The 25,885-nt window shown below is 37.0% G+C and overlaps 1 protein-coding gene across 4 annotated transcripts in view; it reads left to right on the top strand.

The window, feature by feature from the left end:
* Positions 1–414: 414 nt before the first annotated feature.
* USP8 (ubiquitin specific peptidase 8) overlaps positions 415–25,885 on the top strand; it is a gene marked incomplete at both ends in the record, with an annotated part of 47,413 nt that continues 21,942 nt past the window's right edge. For 3 of the 4 annotated variants that reach the window (XM_079700296.1, XM_079700295.1, XM_079700294.1), the window contains 9 exons: positions 415–523; positions 4,634–4,778; positions 10,246–10,331; positions 12,034–12,196; positions 15,002–15,044; positions 17,174–17,318; positions 21,456–21,618; positions 24,973–25,117; positions 25,415–25,635. In XM_079700296.1, coding sequence (XP_079556422.1) covers positions 420–523; positions 4,634–4,778; positions 10,246–10,331; positions 12,034–12,196; positions 15,002–15,044; positions 17,174–17,318; positions 21,456–21,618; positions 24,973–25,117; positions 25,415–25,635 — 1,215 coding nt within the window. The remainder of the gene's footprint in view (positions 524–4,633; positions 4,779–10,245; positions 10,332–12,033; positions 12,197–15,001; positions 15,045–17,173; positions 17,319–21,455; positions 21,619–24,972; positions 25,118–25,414; positions 25,636–25,885) is intronic. The other variant, XM_079700297.1, reaches the window with a different exon arrangement.

Here is a 25,885-nt window from a genome sequence, read left to right as displayed (position 1 = left end):
TATTTCTAAATGAAACTTCCTTCTGTTTGTAAACTATACGTTAATGCAGATTTAACAGAAGAAAAATATAAAAGCTTTTATTATTCTGTTCCTTTGACAGGAAAGATTCCTAATACTTAATGCAAAATGATACAAACAGTAATTCATTTCATTAATGAAAATTTGGAGGGGAAAGTAGATTGTTTATTGATACCCTGTATATTGAACTCCAAAAATAAATATTCAAGATAATGGAAAATTAACTCTGTTAGCAAAGGACACAGTTTAGGAAGTTTGTTTGTTTTTTAAACTGCTCACTTGTTATATTGTTAATGAGGAAAACTAATGGGATTATTTGTGTTCATTTTGTTTCAGAAAAGAACTACTTTTAATGAAGTACACCATCCATTGTGAAAGTGGAGAAGTAAAGATTATTCATCATGCCTGCTGTGGCTTCAGTTCCTAAAGAACTCTACCTCAGTTCTTCACTAAAAGACCTCAATAAGAAGACAGAAGTTAAACCAGAGAAAATAAGCACTAGGAAGTATGTATACTTTGCTAATTTGAGTCATATACAGGTATCCCCCACTATTCAAAAGTAGAGTGTTCCTATGAAGCCTTTTGTAAGCCAAAATGGCATAAAGTGAGGAAACAATTAACTTTTTTCATGAAAGCAAAAATTGCCTCTGTATTTCTTTCGATTAGTGAAAAAGGTACTTAGGTGTTCTGTAAAAGCAAAGTGGTGTAAAGTGAACTTTTGAAAAGTGGGGGATAGCTGTTAACTTTTAGTTCATTTCCATTTTATTAAATGAGTTAGAGAAGTTCTTAATTTTATCTTGGCAGAATACATATATATTCTGCTAATAAGCATATTATCTGTTTTCTGGACAGTATGTTACATCATAAGTTTGAGAGATGAAGACTGCAAGGATTCTACAAAGCTCATTCAGCCACAGTTAATGTCTTTTCCTAAAACAGTGTAAAAGTACTTCTTAATTAAAGATCATTTTTATCCTTGTGTATTTCACATATAAGATCTAGTTCTAGCATAGTCTTTGATTAAAAAAAGAGACGTATTTTTTATGCAGTATTCAGCAAAGTATTTAATTTTTACCAATTTGACATGAACTTTTAACCTAATGATTTTTTTAAAATTTATTTTACTTATTTATGGCTGCATTGGGTCTTCATTGCTGCACACCGGCTTTCTCTAGTTGCGGCGAATGGGGGCTGCCCTTTGTTGTGGTGCACTTTTTGTGGAGCACAGGCTCTAGGCACGTGGGCTTCAGTAGTTGTGGCGCGCAGGCTCAGTAGTTGTGGCTCACGGGCTCTAGAGTGCAGGCTCAGTAGTTGTGGCGCATGGGCTTAGTTGCTCCACGGCATGTGGCATGTTCCTGGACCAGGGATCAAACCCGTGTCCCCTGCAATGGCAGGCGGATTCTTATATATCCTCTTTCTTTCTTTTTTTTTTAAGTCTTGTTTGTTTTATTATTTATTTATTTGGCTGCGCTGGGTCATAGTTGTGGCACATGGGATCTTTATTGTGGCGTGCATGTGGAATCTAGTTCCCTAACCAGGGATCAAACCCAGGCCCTCTGCATTGGGAGCACGGAGTCTCTGCACCGCCAGGAAAGTCCCCTAATGATTTATTTTATGTATTTTTATTTTTGAGGGCACGTAGTCTATCTATGTTGGGGTAGACTACATGTTGAGGTAGAGGCTAGAGGTGATACTTTCCTGATAACAGTTGCAGAATTTGTCCTGAGATAAAATATAATAGAGATGGAGAGGTCCAGCTATTTTGATATTTACTGGAAGTTATTTTGCTAAAAATGGGATATCACTAAAATTGTTAAGTTGTTGATAGTTTTATCTCTGTTAAGGAGTGACAGGAGACGATAGGGGAACTTTTCCTCTGAATTTATTTTGACCAACAAAGGAGAAGATTTAGAGATATATAACTATATTATTATAGAGCTGGGAGTAAGAGTTTCAGAAAGAAAGGTGGGTCTAGCCAGCCTTACACCCTACACTTGAGGTAAGCAGATTTTAGAAATCAGGGGAAACACAGGTGTTCTGTGGCTGGAGATAAATGTGAGGCTCTAAAAAATGATATGTATGATCCCAAATGAACTTGTGAAGAGGCATCTTAAACCTGTGTTTGCACAGAAACATCTTTATGAGTCATTTTCTAGAGGAAATAAACAAGATGGGAAGGAAATAAAACATTAAGGATGAAGACAGGAGAGTAGTAAGAACTTTAAAGAAGGTCAGGAAAGAAAATCTCAGAAAGAACTAATATTCTTAAACATTACTAAGTATAAAATGGGCTTTTAAAAAGATCTTTGAGGCTTCCCTGGTGGCACAGTGGTTGAGAGTCCGCCTGCCGATGCAGGGGACACGGGTTCGTGCTCCAGTCCGGGAAGATCCCACATGCCGCGGAGCGGCTGGGCCCGTGAGCCATGGCCGCTGGGCCTGCGCGTCTCGAGTCTGTGCTCCACAGCGGGAGAGGCCACAACAGTGAGAGGCCCACGTACCGCAAAAAAAAAAAAAAAAAAAGAGAGATCTTTGGGTGGGGAAGGGATAGGAAGAGTAAGAGAGGGATTGGCCTACTTCTTGAGCTTAGTTGGTAATGTTGATGGGGTGATAGAGAAAGTAGCGCTGTTTAACTCACTTTGAATGATTTTCAAATAGAAAATAGTGAGAAGGGTAAAACCACCTTGAAGCTTTCTCAGAGAGCTTCATCTAATCTTAAAACAGATAAATCTGTTTTAGCAATGTCTGGTTTAGCTCTAGGACTACCCTGATCCCACAGGAAGTGGTATGTTGGCCTGAATCTACCACCACAACATGTAGCACTATTCTAGAGAATGCTAGAATCCTTTTAGGATATTTGGCTGGTTCACTGGACTCACAGTGACATTGCGGCCATCTCAGCTGGGTCTGCTACATATGGGCCCATGAGATATACATGCATCATAATGAAAGGAATTAGGAAAAACCTAAGGACTGTTGTACCCACTCCTAAACTCTTAGAGAATCTCCTTACTAGCTTTGGTTTGACTTACCTCTATCCTGAGACTTTGATGCCATGCTTAGCAGGGCATGCACACTGACTGAAATTGTCCTTGTGTAGGACCGCCTTTGGTCTTAAAGACCAGTTTGGCCCTGTTCCTTTGTGTGGTGTTCTAGTTCCTTGGCCTAACCAACTTCATCACTAATCCATGCCTCAATCGTAGAGCACAGTTTGAAAAATATAGAAAACAAGATGCACTGATTTGTAGAAATAAGTTATTGATAAAGCATATTGTGTATTAGCATTGGCACTACAACTTAGTTGCCAAAACTTTAGTCCTAAGTAAATGAATTCCTCTTGCAGAAATGTATGTTTTATTAATTTGCTTTCTGAAGACTCTTAAACCAGGAAAATGTCCTTAGAATGAATGCCGTAGTGGACTTCCCTGGTGGCACAGTGGTTAAGAATCCGCCTGCCGGGCTTCCCTGGTGGCGCAGTGGTTGAGAGTCCGCCTGCCGATGCAGGGGACACGGGTTCGTGCCCCGGTCTGGGAAGATCCCACATGCCGCGGAGCGGCTGGGCCCGTGAGCCATGGCCGCTGAGCCTGCGCGTCCGGAGACTGTGCTCCGCAAGGGGAGAGGCCACAACAGTGAGAGGCCCGCGTACCGCAAAAAAAAAAAAAAAAAAAAAGAATCCGCCTGCCAATGCAGGGGACATGGGTTCGAGCCCTGGTCCAGAAAGATTCCACATGCCATGGGGCAACTAAGCCCGTGCACCACAACAACTGAGCCTGCGCTCTAGAGCCCATGAGCCACAACTACTGAACCCCACGCACCTAGAGCCCATGCTCCACAACAAGAGAAGCCACCACAATGAGAAGCCAGCGCACTGCAACAAAGAGTAGCCCACGCTCTCTGCAACTAGAGAAAAGCCCACGCGCAGCGATGAAGACCCAATGCAGCCATAAATAAATAAATAAATTTATTTAAAGAAAAAATAAATGAATGCCGTAGACCCCTCAAATTATTTTACTGAAGTGGAATTTTAAGATGACATGTTTTTAGACTTTAAATCTCTTCTCTTTTCAGGGCCAGTGAATCAGAGTGCAGTTCAGCCATTGTATAGAAAACTCTAAAAGATTGAACTCATGTCCCCTTTCCTGTCCCTAGTTTCTTGAGTTTTTAGGTGGGGAGAATTTTACATCATGGTTAGAAAGGAGTAAGGAGAATTGAAAAGTATTTGTTTTAACATAAAAATAATAAATATTTTAGCTCCCCTACTTCAGTACAAGTAGTATGCAGCTATGTTCTTTAATTATAGAGTATGACTATTATATGGATGCCGAAGGACCACTTGCCTCAGGATTATCTATTGTAGCAAATCTTTTAAAACTGGATTTAGAATGCATTTTGTACAGTTTGGTGACATACAAACAACTATTAATGAAACATAAGTATTTAATTGTAGTATAAGGGAAATTTTCATGTTGCATCCAAACTTATATCTAACTTTGTATAATTCTGAAGTAGTGCAACCTAAATTATGAAATGTATTTTATTGAGATTCTCTGTGGACTTTATACATGACTTTTTTCTCCCAGATGTCAAGTGTTTTAATTACTTTTTCTCTAATTTTAAGTTATGTACAGAGTGCCCTGAAGATCTTCAAGACCGCTGAAGAAAGCAGATTAGATCGTGATGAGGAAAGGGCCTATGTGCTATATATGAAATATGTGACTGTTTATAATCTTATCAAAAAAAGGCCTGATTTCAAGCAACAGCAGGTACCTTTTATTTCTATGTTTTTATTTGCTAAGTTATTTTTACACAGTGGAGCTATTGATCTCTAAAATTTTAAAATAATACTGAAATTTAGATATTATGTAGCAGCAAGTTCAAACTTCTGCAGATAGAAAAAGCAAACTAAAGATTTCGTTTCATTATTTGCAATATATGTGTATATGTATGGTTACACTCACACTATATACACATACTTAATTTGCTTTGGATTAGTACAGGTTTATAGCAACATACAGACTCATGATTAGTCTTCTGTTGTAATAAATCACTGCCAGGTCAAATAGAAGGATTCAGTTTACTCATGCATTCAATAAGAAAAATATAACTATAGTTGTACTTTTTCAAGGGTCAAGGTTTAGTCACTTGTTTTTATGTGACAGCTTTTTATATTTAATTGACATTATAGCCATATTAAAGATCTCAGTTTGCAAAATTAATGTTGATTAATCTATTTAATTTAGATAATCATTTTTATCTATTTATTACTTTTTGCTTTTAATCTTTTTCTTTTTTTTTTCTTTTTTGCGGTACACGGGCCTCTCACTGTTGTGGCCTCTCCCGTTGCAGAGCACAGGCTCCGGACGCGCAGGCTCAGCGGCCATGGCTCACGGGCCTAGCGGCTCCGAGGCATGTGGGATCTTCCCAGACCAGGGCACGAACCCGTGTCCCCTGCATCGGCAGGCGGACTCTCAACCACTGCGCCACCAGGGAAGCCCCCTGCTTTTAATCTTTTGAGCCAGGTGCCTTTCTTCCAATTTGCTGAAGCGTGAGGAGGGAGGGAGGATGGGAGAGGTGTAACTGGGTAAGGAGAACTGATGACTAGGATAAGTGTTGCTAGAGAAGATGGTTGCATTTTTATTACATCAGAAACAAAAGAAGAAAATAGAGAGTGGGTTAAAGAAATGGGAATAATATTGTGTTGGTGGTTCCACCTTTACCTAGGAATGATCCTGCTACTAGAGAATAGTAGCAAAATACTGCTTATAGATTTCTTACCTGGTAGACAAGCCATTCTTTTATTTTTTTGGCCACGGCATGTGGCATGTGGGATCTTAGTTCCCTGACCAGGGATCAAACCCATGCCCACTGCGTTGGAAGTGTGGATGGAGTCTTAACCACTGGACTGCCAGGGAAGTCCAAGACAAGCCATTCTTGAATTAATATTGAGATTTTTATTTAGTTCACTTTTGGCAGAATTGTCTTGCCTCATTTAAATTTTTTTTTAAATTTGTTTTATTTATTTATTTTTGGCTGCGTTGGGTCTTCATTGCTGTGCATGGGCTTTCTCTAGTTGCGGTGAGCGCAGGCTACTCTTCGTTGCAGTGCTCAGGCTTCTCATTGTGGTGGCTTCTCTTGTTGCGGAGCATGCGCTCTAGCGTGCAGGCTCAGGAGTTGTGGTGTGTGGGCTCAGTAGTTGTGGCTCACGGGCTCTAGAGCGCAGGCTCAGTAGTTGTGGCGCACGGGCTTAGTTGCTCCACGACATGTGGGATCTTCCTGCCTCATTTAAATTGACTTATAGAAGTGAAAAAAAGAAAAAGTTCTCTTATTCTTCGAAATAACCTTTTTTTGTCCACAGCAGTGGGACTAATAAAATTTCTTTTGGTTGTTGGTTATGGGATAACTTTAATGTTTTTTTTAATGGTGACAAATGATTGCTGGTGTTTCTTCTCACCAGCAAAATTATGCTGATAATCTTAATGGGGTTTTAGATCTAGCTTTGGAAAGGTAGCTCCTTGCATTTGGAGATTCATCTTCCTGTCTACAAATGGCTGGGTTGGTCCTGCCCTTGGAACATTCTTGGACATGCTTATCTGCAGATAGAGACAGAGGCTTCTCTTGCTCACTCTTTGATGGTTTTTACAGTATCTGTTAAAAAGATACTGCTTAGAGCCAGGATACGGTTCATGTGTTTAATACTTTCTGTCATCACTGATATTTTTCCTAACCCCACTGGAAGGTTTCAGAAAACAACGATGTAATGGTCATTTTACTCAGAGAGTCTTTTGAGTCATGTTGTTTCTGCCCAACATAAAATTGAATAAAAGCTACTCTGCTAGGGGCTTCCCTGGTGGCGCAGTGGTTGAGAGTCCGCCTGCTGATGCAGGGGACATGGGTTCATGCCCCGGTCCGGGAAGATCCCACATGCTGCGGAGTGGCTGGGCCCGTGAGCCATGGCCGCTGAGCCTTCACGTCCGGAGCCTGTACTCCACAACGGGAGAGGCCACAACAGTGAGAGGCCCACGTACCGCAAAAAAAAAAAAGCTACTCTGCTACATACATGATCTATGGGATATGAAGGACTACCCACAACTAAAAGTTTGGCTTATTTATGAGATAATAAAGAGAAACCCAGTGCTGGAAGACCCTGGTGGCATGACAAAAACATCACAGACTGGGGAAGAGTAGACCTGGGTTGGGAATGTGCTCTCTCACTTTGGGCTCTCTTACTTCATCTTTCCTGAGACCCCAGTACGTTCATCTCTAAAGAGGACCTTCTTGGTGGGCTGCTATAAGAATCGAAGATAAGTCTTGTATTATCGTTCCTGTCATACTATAAGTATTCTATAAATATTGAATGGGTGAATGAATGGTGGCAATTATTCTGCTTATTACTATTGTAAATGTATATTTTATTTATTAAAACATAAATCTGAAAAAAACCCATAAATCTGAACCCTGTCAGAAATAAAATTTAAGAAAAGATACTGCTTAAAAAGAAGTGTAAAAGTATTTACTGAAATAAATATTTTTGAAAGATTTGTGAATTTGGAGAACTTCGGAAGTTTTGATGTTTCCTTTTTTGTCTGTTGTGGTAGGGCCAATGTTTTATGTACTTATTTAATTTTTGCTTTATTTTTCTAACTTGTTACTTTTTTTCTTTGGCAAGATTGGGAGTGGTTTTGTAGCTACCTTTTTTTTTTAACTTGAGAAGGTTGGGAGTAAATTTTAATCAGTAAGAAATTTTTCCATTTCCACAGAGTATCTATTGCATTTCCAAAGAGAGTATCTAGTTGAAAGTGGCAGGAGTTGTTCGGGTTAGGAAGCTCCCTGCAAAGGCTCAAGTAACCCAGGCTGTTACTTCATATGCTGTAGATGTTCAGTTCCTGATATTAGTAAAGGGACTGTTTCCATTTGCTCTGTCCAGGGTACCACGTCTGCTTCTGTCTTAGAACTGTTTTTTGTTTTATTTTATTTAGCTCAATGTCTCCAGTGCATTTTAAGTATGTGAAGTGTTAAATTTAGTAACTACATATTTTCTGGTTTTTACCCTTTAAATCAGTAAGTGACAGGATGTAATGTGACCAGCCTTCTTCAGAAACTTACATTTTTCACTTGTTTTACACTAAGATTTAGATAAAACTTTTTAATTTAGCAAACTCACTAGTAGAAAACACATTACATTATTGTTTAATCATTGAAAAAAATTAGTTTATGAACAGTTTTTTCAGGGTTATTTGAAAAGGGGGAGAAGGCAAATATATTGAAGATATTAGTATAGCAAAGTCTAGGTACAGTTAGAATATTTTTAAATATCCATGGCAATCATGATAATTAATGCTAAATATTATTATTAGTGAACCATTTTGTTTGGGAAATCATTGGAATTGCTTGAATTTGTGTGTTCAGGAGTAGGAAAGTTCTACTAAGTAAACCTAAGAAGCAAATGTTTTTAGTTGTATAAGAATTGGACTTTTTTTTTTTATTCTGCCAATTGTCAATACTATTGAAAATTGGAAAAAAATTATACTTACTCCAACTGTGTTCTTTTAAGAGCACAGAGAGAGGTAATTATTGACAAGAAACTTCATTAATATTAGGGGAGTGTCTTCTGGGAGTTTGTACCAGACATCCCCAAACGTGATTTTTTCAGCATTTCAGCAGTGTTAAGCCGGGCTTTTAAATGAGTTCATGTCAAAAAATTAATAAAACAAGTCATATAAAGCAACCGTACTCCAATAAAAATTAATTTTTAAAAAAGTCATAGTGTTTTTTGGTTTTACTTTGTATTTTGTTTTTATCAGAGAAATATTACAGTAATGGCTAATTTTGTTTTCTCTTAAAAAAGTATTGCATCAGAAGTCAGGACATTGTGATAATGGAAGTAATTACAGTTTCCACTGTAATTTTTAGTTGATATAATATTGAACAAACTATATACTTTTATTAAAAATTACATAGTGAATGGCCCTTTTATATATTTTATCTCTAATCTAGAAGAATAAAATCAAATAAAACATCATCTACTTTTAGGCTAGATAGACAGACATATGATAACTGTTATCAACAGATCTATCTTACCAGCTCTTTGTAACTGCCTCTCAAACATCCAGAGATGGATATTTCTGGCCTCCTGGCCTTTCTTTTTATAACTTCTGATTACAGTATCATTTGTGATAAACTGTGTTAGTAGGCAAAGTCATAGTGATAAGTTGTGGCAAGTTAGATCCACTAGTTAGTTAGCTGAGTCTCACTGCACTACTGTCATGTTAAACCAGCCTTGATTTGGAGATATCTCTGATTGCAAGATCTAATGAGTGACCCCTTAGGGAAGTGATTTATTTTTTTCAATTCATTATGCTTGTTAATAAATTATGTGCTAAACCTTTTGTGTGTGTATGTGTGTGTGTAACGTAGATCATACTGTTGATTTATTTTCTACCATTTGATTTTCAGTTACTCAGGGTTTCCTCAAGTGTAAAACTTGTTTTATGTCTAAAGTGATTTGACTCCAGTTGGGAGGTAGGCAGGTATTATAAAATACAGGTGGAAGGAAACATCTCAGTTTAAAACAAGTAAAACAGGGCTTCCCTGGTGGCTCAGTGGTTGAGAGTCTGCCTGCCGATGCAGGGGACACGGGTTCGTGCCCCGGTCCGGGAGGATCCCACATGCCGTGGAGCGGCTGGGCCCGTGCGCCCTGGCCGCTGAGCCTGCGTGTCCGGAGCCTGTGCTCCGCAACGGGAGAGGCCACAGCAGTGAGAGGCCCGCGTACCGCAAAAAAAAAAAAACAAACAAGTAAAACAAAACAAATTCTATGATGTGAATCAATACAGAATTTGCTTTACTGCTTCTGAGACTAAAAGAAAAAACTAACATATTTACAGTAGGAAAATATATTTTGCTCCTAACGTATATGGTTTGCTTTTTGGCACTTATTCAAAAACAATAAGAATAGTATTTACACTTCGTAAAGGTGCCTTACAAATAAGTAAAATTATTACTTACCGGCTTTTTTTTTTAACCTACTAATAGTATGAAAAAATATTTTTGAAACAATTGGAGAATAAGTTGTACACTTTTGTAGGTTAAAAGTTTTAAGAAATATTTTATTCAGTCATAATATTTTTATCTAAACTTTTGTTTATATGAACACCATAATTTTGTGTTTTTAGCATTAGTGCTATGTACAGTGGCTAGTACTAACAGTATAAGATGGTTTTCCTATAATTTTAGGACTACTTTCATTCAATACTTGGACCTGCAAACATCAAAAAAGCTATTGAAGAAGCTGAGAGACTCTCTGAAAGCCTTAAACTCAGGTACAGACACTATTATGAAATCTTTAAAAGAATGTAAATTTAGAAGAATAAAATTATATTTAGAATTTGTCCATTTATATATGACCATGCATATAAATCCCAATTCTTAAGAAGAAGTCTTATATTCATGTGTTACCATTAATGTTCTTTACTGAAAAATTTTAAATGTTTAGACTAATACATTGTTAAGATAAGCATTGGTCTATTAGATTATAGCTCAGGTCCAGTTTTTTCTAAGTTTCTGACAGGATTCTTCAGAAAAACATAATATTCTCATATGCTTCATGTCATAATGTGCTACTGTACACTGTACTTGTGGGAATGAAGTATTTAATGTTAGTTTTGACTTGCCTGGTTGCAGAAGTTACATATTAAAAAAAAAAAATCTAACTCTAGTATTTGCCATGACTGACTTATCAGGCTTATAAAATAATTAGAAATTAAAAACAGTATGTTTCAATTTTTAGTCATTAGTCACTCTTTAAATAAAATTAAAAGGGAACTATTTTTACTCCACTATTTTTTTTAAACTTGGATCAGTTAACTGCTATAGTTACACAGGTTTTCCCCTGCCATCTGAAAGTAAAGTGTTCCTATGAAACTTTACCTAAGCCAAAATGGCATAAGGCAAAGAAGCAACTACCTCAGGACACGTCTTGCTACAAGATGCACAAAATAAATCAAGATAAAGCACAGATGCTCACAGACACAGTTCAAAGCTATGGCAGCTTGATGCTGAGATGCTTGTGTAATTCCTGGGGAAGGAGCTTGGCGGTGAAGGAGCCACACTGTCTGATCACGGTGTGGCTACTTCTAACAGCTGGCTGCAGAACAACTGCTAAACGCTATTTTCATTTTTCACCTTTTTTCCATAAGTGAATACCCTCTTCAGATTTCTTTCAGTTAGTAAAAACAAGTACTAATGTAGGTCTTTTGTAAAAGCGAAGTGGCATAAAGAAAACGTCTGAAAAGCAGAGATACCTGAATGTATCATAGCCTTTACTTAGAACTTATCTTTTTCAACTAATGTGTTCCTTGGTCCTTTCCCCAGTTACTAATCTTGAGGCTGGAATATGTTAAGGTGGATGAAGTCATTTAGAATTACTATTCTCTTTCTCCTTTAGCCAGTTAATCAACTAAGTAGAATAGAATTTCTCCTAATCTTTGGGTTACCCATTATTAACTGTTTTCTCTTAGATTGCCTAGTTTTTCCCTAATCATACTACTGCTAGCAATAATCATGTTCTTTACTCGTCTATCTTTGGGGCTTTAGGTTCTTTCACTTATTTATTGTCTGTACTTTTTTGTATTTTGAGCTATTTAATAAGTAAATCGGGCTTTATAGTTAATTTTAGGATTTTAGGATTGTAAATCCTTTGAAAAGGAAATGGCAGCATATTTGAATCTTTAAAGCATTGAAATTAGTGGGAGGGAAAGAGCAAAAAGAATATTGAACAACTTCAACTTGAGAGCATAGCGTTTCTTTTCAAGATTTTTGAGCAATTTGAAATAAATCTACAGAGGACAAATTTGTGAGTTGTGATTTATAATGGAACACTGGCAGAGTTGAATTTTAACTGGAGGGAGAAAGAATGCAGCCATAAAATACCTCATGGCAGGATATTAACTTTATAGAACTGGAAATCCTTTACTTTCCACCATCATGCCAATAAAAGACATCCTGACTTCTTTTTTCAACTAGATATGAAGAAGCTGAAGTTCGGAAAAAACTTGAAGAAAAGGACAGACAGGAGAAAGAGCAGCTGCAGAAACAGAAAAGGCAGGAAACAGGAAGAGAGGATGGTGGCACATCAGCTAAAAGTTCTTTGGAAAATGTATTGGATGCCAAAGACAAAACCCACAAGGTATTCCAGATTTATTCTGCTAGGTAAAAAGACTGGTTCTTTTTGTCAGATGATTTGCTTAAGAAGAGTTGAGATACCACTATATCGTTCTTTTGGGCAAAAAAGATAAAATTTAATGTGTTTTTATTAGAAATTGAAGTAATTTTTCTAGCTTTAGTTGATTCTAGGTTTTTCTTGAAACTTCTAAAGAAATATGTTGTGTGTATTTGTTTTTAGCAGTCACTATAGACTTGACTGGAGCAGTGGAAAGAGCATTTGGGCTGTGATTCAGTATATCTGAGTTCTGGTCCCATATCAAGTCTTGCTTAACTGTTTTGGGACTCAGTTTGGCCAATTAAGATCTTGAAATAGATGATCTTTAAGGTCTCTCCTTTCTAATAAATATAATTTACATTAGGGAAAGATTTGGTACACTATTTGATGTGAAACTTTTTTTCTATTTCTGGCGTCTCATTCTCTCCCCTTTTTCCTCCTTTCTCTGCCTCAGTTTCCCTTTCCTCTTTCTCTCCCTCTTGTTCCATTTGTTCAGCGACTACTTGTAGTCTTTTCAGATACATCATTTGTTTGCCAGAAACTGTTAGTGACTCAACCTGTACCTGCTAGCTGTCACTGTATCTCCCTCCCTTCGCCTCCTCAGAAACTATTCTTTCTAATATATAATTTCTTCTGCACTGTTGAAATTCATGGAAAGATTTCTAATTTAATTTTTCTTAAGCATTTTGTAGCTTTCAGCTATCACTTGTATGTGGGTTATCACTGATTTCATTAAGAAGTAGTAGTTGAATTGCTTGTGACATTGGGCTAGGCCCTATGTAAAAAGAAGTGAAGAAATCGGTCTTTTGATTTTAGGAACTCATAATGTAAGATTAATAGTACTGCCTTAGAGACATGTTCATTTATAGGTCAAATGGCTGATATAAAAAAATACCAAGATTCCAAAGAACTGTATGAAAGGGACTTTTCAAATTCTTCATTTTGTTGCTTTTCCAACAGCAGGGCCAACTACTTTTCGTTACCTTTACTTTTTTATTTAGCCTTTTTTTTTTTTTTTTTTTTTTGCGGTACGCAGGCCTCTCACTGTTGTGGCCTCTTCCGTTGCAGAGCACAGGCTCCGGACGCGCAGGCTCAGCGGCCATGGCTCACGGGCCTAGCCGCTCCGCGGCATGTGGGATCTTCCCAGACCGGGGCACGAACCCATGTCCCCTGCATCGGCAGGCGGACTCCCAACCACTGCGCCACCAGGGAAGCCCTTGTTTAGCCTTTTTATGTTGAAAAGAGAATACAGTTAAATCCTGTCACCCAGCTTCAGTAATCAACTAACATTTGCCATATTTTTTTATCTGCACCTCTCACCTCTTCAGTCAAATTCCAGACAACATATCATTTTACCCCTAAATATTTCAGTATGCATCTCAAAGAAAGGAACATTTTTTTTAAGCTTTTTTTTTTTTAATTTTATTTTTGGCCACATTGGGTCTTTGTTGCTGTGCGTGGGCTTTCTCTAGTTGCAGCGAGCGGGGGCTACTCTTCGTTGTGGTGTGCGTGCTTCTCATTGCGGTGGCTTCTCTTGTTGCAGAGCATGGGCTCTAGGTGCACGGGCTTCAGTAGTTGTGGCATGCAGGCTTCAGTAGTTGCGGCTTGCAGGCTCTAGAGCGCAGGCTCAGTAGGTATGGCATGCAGGCTTAGTTGCTCTGCAGCATGTGGGATCTTCCCAGACCAGGGCTCGAACCCGTGTCCCCTGCATTGGTAGGCAGATTCTTAACCACTGTGCCACCAGGGAAGTCCAAAAGGAACATTTTATTAATAACCGCAGTGCTATTTTCCCACCTCACAAAATTAACAATAATTCCCTGATATAATCTAAAGCCCAATCTATTCAGATATTTTACCCACTTGTCTCATAATGATTTTTCAGAGTCAGTATGTTTGAATCAGGATCCAAACAGGGTCCACTCATTGTCTTTTGGTTGCAATTTCTCTTAAGTCTCTATAGCATTCTCTGATTGAGTTTCCTTCTCATTTTTCATTTCCTGCCTTTGGCTTTTTAATACTGGATCAGTTCTGTAAAATCAGCCACATTGTAGATTTGTCTGATTACTTCCTCCTTGTGTCACTTAACTTGTTCTGTCTCCTGTATTTCCTGTAGGCTGGAAGTTCAACCTAAAAGCTTAATTAGATTGAGGTTCAGTTTTTGTTTTTTGGCCAGAATGCTTCATAGGTGATACTGTGTACTGCATACTGTATCATATTAGGAGGCACATAATATACATTTCTTTTCTTTTTTACTTTTAGTGATGTAGAAATTGATCAGTAGGTTCTAGTGGGTCCTTAGTTTTCCCATCTATGAAATGAGTTAGTACGTTAGAGAATTATCCCATGTTATCCTGGTTAGGAAATGCAAATTTATAAAACTTTGTAACACTTCATTTTCCTTTAATTCTGTAATGGAGGACATTGAAGGGATTGACTAGAATTTTTATTTCATTGTAAGAAGTGCTCTCTCGTTAAGTTAAATACTAAATTTCTCTAATAATCTGTGCTTTGAAATCATATTTGGTCTTTAACTGGAGAAAATTTTGAGGAAATGACATATGATTGTGATATGCTACTAGTTATTTTAGTTGTTATCAGAGTAATCTGTTAATGCTATTACTGTTCATCTGTATTTTTATAAAATGCCAGTACTCTGCACATTTCATTTCCTAGAAGGCTTTCAGTTTCAAAGAAGTATTAAAGTTGAACTTTTTCTTTCTATAAAAATGTGTGTTTCTATTAAAGTTGAAACTTTTTTTTCCTATGAAATAGATAAATGGTGAAAAGAGTGAAAAAAATGAGACTACAGAGAAAGGTAAGTGTGCCCAGAAAGAGGGAGTTCTTTTAGGCTATTATTGAGATCTTTTAATCAGAATAAGCTTCAGATTTTAGACAATGAGATTCTTAGCATTGCGTTTAGTTTATATATGAGCTTTATCATTTTTCCTAACCTGTACAATAATATTGAAAATGTATTATATTCTGTATTTACATGTCATGGGGAATATTTATGGTAATATGCATTTGAAAACATGAAAAACACAGTTGGTACTTGTCATTGCTTTTTTTCAAGATACAGTTTAGCATAGTGGTTAAGAGCATGGACTCTCAGAAGTCAGACTTCCTAGGTTTGAATACAGGCTCCTCTGAGTTTGCGTATCATCTTGAGCTTATTACTTCACCTTTCTACTTTAGTTTCCCCATCTGTAAGGTGGGAATAATAATCGTATCTATTTCATAGTGTTATTATGAGGATTGACTGAGTTAATGTATGTGACACTCTTAGAACACAGTAAACTTCATATAAGTAGCCGTTAGTACTTATGACTTTAAGTGGAAAACTTAAATATTTAAAGGCTTTTTCACTCCCCTCAAAAAAAATCTAAACCAGTAATTTGGATGTTATCTGTAGGTGGTGTTGATGCTCCAGTAATAAGTATGTGACCTAAACAACAAGAGTTATTAGGCAATTGCCTAAGTTTTCCTCTCTCAGAAAAGGTTTAATTTAAACATTAATTATATGTAACACTAAAATTAATTATCTATTTTAAATGTTTCCATACAACAATTTAAAAAATAAAACTGAGTGTAGTAAGGTACCTTCCTAAAAGCTGTTATCAGTTCATTCAAGATTAGTTTTTTTTTAATACATTTATTTATTTTATTTTATTTATTTTTGGCTGCTTTGGTTCTTCGTTGCTGTGCGCACTTTTCTCTAGTTGCAGCGAGCAGAGGCTGCTCTTCGTTGCAGTGTGCAGGCTTCGCATTGTGGTGGCTTCTATTGTTGTGGAGCAGGGGCTCTAGGCACACGGGCTTCAGTAGATGTGGCACGTGGGCTCAGTAGTTGTGGCTCACGGTCTCTAGAGCACAGGCTCGGTAGTTATGGCACACGGGCTTAGTTGCTCCGCGGTATGTGGGATCTTCCCGGGCCAGGGTTCGAACCTGTGTCCCCTGCATTGACAGGCGGATTCTTAACCACTGTGCCACCAGGGAGGCCCTGAGATTAGTTTTTATTCATATGTTCCTTTGTATCTCACCCTGCTTAGGTGTTGCACGTCTTGGTGGTTTGTTCTCCACTTTAGATTGTTTTGTTATCAGAATGATATTGATGGTTAGAAAGGGAAGTAAGATGGTTATTAGCAACTGGGTATTTTAGCTTAGGAGATGGTGTGACTGTGCTCTTTGTACAGCTTACTGCTGAAATAGTTCTTTCCATGTTTAAGCTTCCTTTTAGGGCTTTTTAATCTTTCATTTCAGGTGGTAGAACCTGGAAGAGGAAAATAGCAATATAGGGAATATTTATTTTGGCTAAATATTAAAGGGCTAGATATTAAACATTTTAGGCTTGGGGGGCCCTGTTGTCCTTGCATGGAAGCAGCCATAGACAATATGTAAACAAATGAGTGAAGCTGTGTTCCAGTGAAAATAACTGGCCATAGTTTACCAACCCCAGATGTGGAACACAGATAACAAACTTTTGGCTTATTATTCTAGGAAACCTACAAGTTTTTCAGATAGCCCCCATGAGACCCCATGGAGACTTTTTAAAAAGAATTTAGAACCTTTCAAGAACTTTTGAACCACAGGTATTTCTTCTGGTTGACATTTCTCAAATAGCTTGATTTTTTAAAATAGAATATTTTCATGAGACACACATACTAATTTATTTTACACAGCAGCAGAGCCCACACCAGATGTAGTTGTAACATCACCAGCAAGTTTTGGTATTTAAGTCTTTATAAACAAAGCGTTGAACTAGTTTTTTGATAAATGTCAAAAACATAAATTGTATTTAAAATTAGTTTAAAATGTAATAAATAATATGACAGAAGAGCAAGTATATGACACTTCTAGGAAAAGCTATGCTTGTCCTGTATTTAGTGATATGATAGCACATGGAACTAGGTGTTTCTTGTCACTTATATTGTCTCTCTCGATTCCAAGGAGCAATCACAGCAAAGGAGCTTTACACAATGAGGATGGATAAAAACATCAGCTTGATTATAATGGATGCTCGAAGAATGCAGGATTATCTGGATTCCCATATTTCAAATTCTCTCAGTGTTCCTGAAGAAGCCATCAGTCCAGGGTGGGTCGCTGTATATTTAGATAAAATAGTAAACTGTGGACAGTAGTAAATATTGCTACTTAGCATCCAAGCTAAATGTGATAAAGTGGTCTTTTCTTTTCCTGTGGACCTTTTCATTCTTTACTCCATAGTGGCACACCTTACCCTTTCTGAAGGGTACTGTAAAGGACATTCCAGTTCGGCTGTTTTTTCTTATCTGTGGCATTTGGAGTCTTATCAGAAGAGAAATGAAACTCCCTTGTGTGTCCTCTTTCCCCAGGTGTTTGTTGACTAATTTCTCCTGCTATTTTTTATTTGAATTGCTTTCTATTTTGAAATTCCCCATACTATTATCTGTGGTAAAAGATTACACAAATAACTTTTTCGAAGAAGAAGCAGGATAGCTAAGTGATCAAGAAAAAATACAGGCTGTAAAATCAGACTATATTCAGACTATATATTATAACTCTGTCTCTTATTAGCTACATTACTTCTAGCTAGTGGCCTAACCTCTCTAAGCCCATGTTTCCATCTGTGAAATGGGAATAATGATAGTACCTATCTCAGAAGTTTTGAGAGGTTTAAATGACAAATTTTATATATGCACACAGATAACACAGTGCCTGGCACTAGTAAGGACTTACTAAAAAAACTACCTTTTTCTTTCTTTTTTGATAAGAAGGCCTTTAACCTGTAAAATAATTTAAAGTTAATTGCATGAATATACGGTATATTAGAAACTATCATAATAGTGATAGGACTAAAACTCCAGTCCAGGGCTATTTTCAACTATTAGGAGTGTTATAAAAATTATATAACCTCTCTAGGTCTTAGTTTATGGGACTGGATTAGTTAAAATCTATGGTCCATTCCAGTACTAACTTAAGCAACCTTAAAAAGATATATATTTAAAGTTAGGTAATAAAATTTGCATGGTTTTTAGCATATTGCCGAGGCTTATGAATGTTCGACCTGAAGAATAAAGTGCTTTGTAAGTATGCTATTTAAAAATGAGATTAGAGGGCTTCCCTAGTGGCGCAGTGGTTAAGAGTCCGTCTGCCGATGCAGAGGACACGGGTTCGTGCCCCAGTCCGGGAAGATCCCACATGCCGCGGAGCGGCTGGGCCCGTGAGCCATGGCCGCTGAGCCTGTGCGTCCGGAGCCTGTGCTCCGCAACGGGAGGCCACAACAGTGAGAGGCCCGCATACCAAAAAAAAAAAAAAAAAAAAAAAAATGAGATTAGAAAGGAAAACAAAAAATTAAAAGAAAAAAGACAAGAAATTTTTTTTAATAAAATAAAAATTTTAAAAGGAAAAAAAATGAGATGAGGGTGCATAGTCTAATCAAGTAGGTATGAATATATTTCCAGGATTTGGAAAGAGAAAGTTATGATTAATCTTTGGTGATCTAATCTTTACTGACAGAAAGCTGGTGACTTTTATTAACTGTTTCCCAAAATGTGAGAATTTGACTAATGTGAAACTCAAGATGAGTTTAGGTTGAAGATTGAAGATGAATTGCATACCAAGAAAATTATTACCTTTTAATTTCTGTTTCAGTCCTTCTGAATTAGTTAAAAGAAGTTTCAATTTGGTGCTAGCATTCCTTTTTAGTATTTGATAATATCCCTTTCTTACTGGAGAGCAGGCCTCAGAGCTCACTGTAGGCAACAGTATCTTCAGCTAGCTGATAGTGAATACTACATTACTAGTTTTTCATTGTCTGTTTTAAAATTTTAATACAGCATAATATACACACAAAATCACTCTTATCCTCAGTATTTAGCCCAGTCAGTTTTCAAAAACTGAATGCATCCATTTACCTAGCATCTGGACCAAGAAACAACATTACCATCACTGCAGAAGCCTCTCTTATGCCACCTGTCACTTATCCCAAGGGAACCACCAATAGAATAGATTTGTTTTTGTAGTTTATATAAACGGAACCATACAGTCTAAAGTCTTTTATGTCTGGCTTCTTGTACTCAACGTTATGTTATGAGAGTCATGTATATGATTGTGTGTAGTTGTAATTCATTTATTCTCATTGCTATATGGTGATCTGTTATGTGAACATAGCATAATTTACTGATCTGTTTTATTTACTTCTAGGATTATCCTTTATTTATTGGATATAATGCTATTTTCCATGTATATAAGAATATACATTTTCCTGTTAAAACAAATTTAAGTGAAGGATCACTTTCAGTTAAATAATTAAATTAAAACATTATACAGTAGACAAGGTAGAGCAGAGTTGCAGCAGCTTGTGAAGGGGTTACATGAAAGACTGAAGTTTGGGGAGTACTGACTGATATTATTGTTTCCCAAACTAGTATTCTGCAGAATACTAATGTTGAGTTTTTAGACAGAGTGATTTAGGCAGGTATATCCTTAGTGTCAGAAATTGTCCTTAAGAATATCATGTTTCAATTTTTCTCATTCTTTGTTGACCAGGCATCCTTCTAATCTCTATATATCAAGTGAGACTTATTATGAAACAGTATCTTATATTTCTTTTTTTTTCTTTATTTCCTAGAAGGTACGGTAACCAACATTATTATATAGGAACAGGATTTTTTCCCCTTCAATTAGTTAAACCATTTAGTTTTACTTAGAATACAAGTTTCTGCCCAGCTTGCCAATATCACTAGTTAAATATCTGAAATACCTAGGTGCTTTGCTAGGAATAATATGGAGTTCCTTTCCTGGAGGAGCAAATCTGTATTATTCATTCCATCATTCAGCAGATATTTACTGAGCACTTATTATGGGCTGAGTTACTGTGGTTCTAAGTGCTGGGGCTAAATCATTGAACAGACAAAAATCTTTGCTTCATGGAGCTTATATTTTAACAAGGAGGTGGGATAGGTGAGACAGGCAATAAGTCTTAAAATGTGTATCTGCTGTTGATAAGTGCTATGGAGATGGATGTGTCAAGTGTGTATGTTGGGGTGAGCACTGAAAATTTTAATCCATGAAGGCTTCATGGAGAAGTTATTCCTGAGCTAATCTTGAGATAAGGGAAATGAGTGATGCAGTTATCTGAGGGAAGAGGGTTCCAGACAGAGTGGACAGTAGGAGCAGAGGTAATTAGGCAGGCGCATACCTGCATAAACCAGGAATTACAATGGAGCCAAGGGTAGAGTGGAGAAAGAGGGAGTAAGTTAGTAACTAGTGCTGAGGAAGTTGAAGTAATAGGACTGGAGAGAGGGGCCATGCATCGGGCCATGGGAAGGCCTTTAGGTAAGAACTTAAGCTTTTGTGTGAGTGAAGGAGAATGTGAACAGCATGCTTTAGTGTAGAGTTGGTATTGTTCACAGGTGATGATGTAGAAGGCAGCACAGCATAACAGCTAAGAGCATAGACGTGAGCCAGATTGCCTGAATTTGAATTCTGGCTCCACTTGGCAACTGTAACCTTGGGTAGGTTACTTAACCTCTTTGGGCCTGTTTCCTCATGTATAAAATGAGGATAATAATGCCTGTTTTATAGGAGTATAGTGAGGATCTAGTGAGAGTCAATGAGACTAAAACATTTAGAATAGCACCTGGCACATAGTAAATGCTGTATGTGTTTGTTAAATAAGCATTTTGGTATTTGGTTAACTATTAATTATCTCTATAGGTATAAGAGAACTGAAATATAAACAGTGTTACCCAGGTGCCCCACCACCACCACCAATTATTTATATTTGGCTGAGACATACTCAGATGACTTCCTGTGTTTTCATTTTTGGCCCCCTTTTTTTTTTTTTACATAAAGGGTCAACTGAGTCTATTTATTTCAGTCTCTAATAATTACTAAAATATATTCCAATATTATGCAGTGGTAAAGGTGTTAAACACTTTAGGCTATATACTATCATAACATACAGTCTGACCTTAGAAAGGAAGCTGTCTTAAAATTTGCTATGGTATGGGGGAAATTTCCTGGCAGTCCAGTGGTTAGGACTTCAAGCTGTCACTGATGAGGGCCCTGGTTCTATCCCTGTTCGGGGAACTAAAATCCCATAAGCCCCGCAGCATGGCCAAAAACAAAAACGTTTGCTATGGTATGATAAAGACTGAAGAACAAAACTCAAAACTCAGTGTCTTACATTAGTATGTTAGGACCTCTCATCTACTTTTGCCCCAATACAAACGTTAATACATTTCAGAGTCACTGCTAGTTGGATTGAAGCAAACCTCCCAGATGATTCTAAAGACACATGGAAGAAGAGAGGGAATGTGGATTACGTGGTACTTCTTGACTGGTTTAGTACTGCAAAAGATTTACAACTTGGAACAACTCTACGGAGTCTGAAAGATGCACTTTTCAAGGTTAGCAAGTTTCCTTGTTAGTTTACTGTAATTGCAAGCCTTCTCTGGTTGTTAGAAAGGTATGTCAACTAGTTAATTATCTTAAGGACATGAAGATCCGACATGCTTTGGTTGTAGACTTTTAAAAAATTCAGATTTAAAAGACCAGTTTTGACTCACCCAATAACAATAAACTGAACTTTATAAAGTAGGATATTAGAATTTTCCAAAACATAAATTGTCTGGAAAAAAGTGTTATTTTTTGTTATGAAACGTAAAGGCAAAGAAAAAGTCACTAAGGAAAAAGAGATTGATAGATTTGACTTAATGAAATAAAAACTTAGGTGTGCAAAAAAAATACCAGATTTGAAGGCAGAAGACAAAAAAAAATATTTGCAACAAATATGGCAGTGATTTAGAACACCTAAAATCTGAAGAGCTTTTGCAAGTAAATAAGAAAATTACTTAAGATAAAATGTTGAAATAAGCAGTGGACACAGATAGATGTGAACAAAAGATATGCAAGTGACAAAAACATAAAAATGTCAACTTGACTAGTAATCAGAGAAATGCAAATTGAAACAGTAAATGCCACTTTCATGATCAAATTAACAAAGATAAAAAATAATACTCGGTTTAATTTGTTAAATTATTAAAAAATAATAGCACTGAATGCTGGTGAACATGGGTAAGTATAAAACTCAGTCTGCTGGTAGGAGGGTCAATTGATGGAACATTGCCCTCCAGGAGAGTAATCTTAAAAGCCTTGAAACAAATCATGCTTCAAAGTAAGGAATCTAGAAATATACCCAGATATAGGCCAACATATGAGATTGCCAATATTCAACTACAGTTAAGTCCCCTACATACGAACAAGTTCTGTTCCAAGAGCGTGTTCGTAAGTCCAATTTGTTCGTATGTCCAACAAAGTTGGCCTAGGTACCCAACTAATACAATTGGCTATATAGTACTGTACTGTATTAGGTTTATAATACTTTTCACACAAGTATTACATAAAAAACAAACACAAAAAAATAAAGAAACATTTTTAATCTTACAGTACAGCACCTTGAAAAGTACAGTAGTATAACACAACAGCTGGCATACAGGGGCTGGCATCGAGTGAACAGGCAAGAAGAGTTACTGACTGGAAGGGGGAGAGGAGGTGGGAGATGGGAGAGCAGAAGGATCGTCAGCAATAGGAGATGGAGGGCAAGATGCAACTTCACTCACGCCTGACTTTGATAGATGCACATTTATATCTTTGAAAGTTCACAACTTGAAGGTTCGTGTGTAGGGGATTTCACCTAAAAAAGTGGCAGCTTCATAAAGTTACCTGAAAGTTTAGTGTATGATAAAGATGACATAACAGATCAGTGAGGAAAAGATGGATTGAAATAACTGGTTTGAGGACAGCTGGCTAGCCAGCAAGTAAAAGAAAGGGGATCCCTACCTTATTTCTTAGACCACACTAGATTCCAAATGGGTAAAAGATAAAAATATGTTGATTCAAACAATGAACTACTAGGAAAAAGCATTGATAAGTGTTTTTGTGTGTGTGTGTTTTTGTTTTTATTTATTTTTAAATTTATTTATTTATTTATTTATTTATTTATTTTTGGCTGTGTTGGGTCTTCATTTCTGTGCGAGGGCTTTCTCTAGTTGTGGCAGGCGGGGGCTACTCTTCATCGCGGTGCGCGGGCCTCTCACTATCGCGGCCTCTCTTGCTGCAGAGCACAGGCTCCAGACGCGCAGGCTCAGTAGTTTTGGCTCACAAGCCTAGTTGCTCCGCAGCATGTGGGATCTTCCCAGACCAGGGCTCGAACCCGTGTCCCCTGCGTTAGCAGGCAGATTCTCAACCACTGCGACACCAGGGAAGCCCCTGATAAGTGTTTTATTACCTTGATCCTGAACCAAGAGGCTAATATTTTTGACCATGTTAAAAACACCACAAATAAAGTGAAAAGTCAATTAAGGGAAAATATTTGTAACAAATATGACAAAGACTTATTTTCCTTAATATTCAGAGTACATTCACTGTTTACCAAGAAAATAGCAAATTCTATAGAAAAATAGGCAAAAGATGAGATTAGTTAAGCCATAGAATATAAAGGGTTAATAAACATATTAAAATATGTTCAACTTCACAAATAAATACTAATTAAAACAACCTGGGCTTCCCTGGAGGCACAATGGTTAAGAATCTGCCTGCCAATGTAGGGGACACAGGTTCAAGCCCTGGTCCGGGAAGATCGCACATGCCGCAGAGCAACTAAGCCCATGCGCCACAACTACTGAGCCTGTGCTCTACAGCCCACGAGCAACAACTACTGAGCCCACGTGCCACAACTACTGAATCCCACGTACCTAGAGCCCTGCTCCGCCACAAGAGAAGCCACCACAATGAGAAGCCCGCACACCACAACGAAGAGTAGGCCCCGCTCGCTGCAACTAGAGAAAAGCCCACGCACAGCAATGAAGATCCAACACAGCCAAAATTAATTAATTAATTAATAAAATAAAACAACCCACTTTATGTCCACCAGTTTGATAAAAATTATAAAGACATAATGGGCATTCTCATACACTGTTGGTAAATGTGTAAATTGGTATTGTCTTTTTGAAGGGCAGTTTGGTGGCATCTACCAAACTTTTAAGCCAACAGTTCTCCTAGGAAATTATTGTACAGAATATACAAACATTTTTAAAAGATCATTTCAGAGATTAGCAATATACATTAAAAGCCTTAAAATGTTCATGACCCTTGGCTTAGCAGCTCCACTTGTGGGGATTTTCCCTAATGGAGTTGATTGGGTGTGTACATGTATGAGGATCTTTAGTTTTTATCTCAGCATTGTTTATAATTAAATAGGAAAAATAATAATTGTTCAAATGATTGATTCAGTTTTGGCATGTGTGTGTATGTCTGTATAAAATACAATATTATCTGTTCATTACAGATGATGAGATAGTTCTTTATTAATAACATGTTCATGTAAGAGAAAAGCAGCATAAGTTTCATTGTTTTATAAAAATAAAATTTAAAAAGAAGTATGTCTATGTAGAAAACTGTAAAAATAAACTCTAAAATGTTAAAGTGGTACCTCTGGGTGATGGGGTTATAGAAGATTTTTATTATATATTAAGTTGTTTTCCTATTTTTCTTCTAAGATCATGGATTACTCGTGTGGTTTTAAAAATCTGATCTATCCATTTGTTTCACTTAATGCTGAATTTTGAATTCAGCTCTCTCTCTTTTTTTTAATCATTTAGAAGATGAATCTTTTAAGAGCAATTTTAATATTCAGTTTTGTTGTGTTTTTAGCTGTCAAGAGGCTGCCTCCATGTTAAACATACTATTTCCTTATTTTATAGTGGGAAAGTAAAACTGTCCTGCACAATGAGCCTTTGGTTTTAGAAGGAGGCTATGAAAATTGGCTTCTTTGTTATCCACAGTATACAACAAATGCTAAAGTCACTCCACCCCCACGAGGCAAGAATGAAGAGGTGTCTGTCTCATGTATGTATGTGAAAATTTTTGTTTAAAATTGCTTCGGTAAAATAAACTTTATTTATGTTCTCAGGGTAATGTTCTTGGTTGTGTGTGCATTTGTCCTGTTAGCAGTTTGCTTTTAGGCATAAAAATACAAGATGTCCCCATCCTGGAAGTTAATGTTTATTAATTCTTTAAGGCTGTTGTGGCTGTCATCTCCTAGTTTACATTTAACTATCACGTATAACATGCATGAGATATGAAGTACTGTTTATGGGGTTTGCAGTTCTTTCAAAAATATTTTTATTCTTTTGGGGATTTTAGTGGATTTTACTTACCCCTCACTGGAAGAATCAGTTCCTTCTAAACCTACTGCCCAGATGACACCTCCTACAGAAGTCAATGAAAACATAGAATTGATAAACAATCAAGATGAGAGAGTGGGACCACTGAATATATCAACTCCAGTTGAACCAATTGCTGCTTCTAAATCTGATGTTTCACTCATAATTCAGCCAGTGCCTATTATAAAGAATGTTCCACAGGTATGTTCTTGATTTTCTTTTAACTTTATTGTCTCTTAAAATATTATATTAAATATATAGTACAGAAATATGTATCTAGCATATATATGCCTTCAATATTTTAGAAAGAAAAATATTGAGAAATATCTATATGTTTTGGTACCTTTTTTGCTATAAAAAATTTTCATTGTATTTATCTTACTGCCACAGCAATATTAGAATAACTAATTGGAAGGATTTTAAACCCAGCTGGGTCCATTTAGTACAGGCA

Source organism: Hyperoodon ampullatus, assembly GCF_949752795.1.
Source record: "Hyperoodon ampullatus genome assembly, chromosome: 3".
NCBI classification, from domain to species: Eukaryota; Metazoa; Chordata; class Mammalia; order Artiodactyla; family Ziphiidae; genus Hyperoodon; species Hyperoodon ampullatus.
Note: the sequence above shows the minus strand (reverse complement) of the source record. Positions and strands in the feature narration are given on the sequence as shown.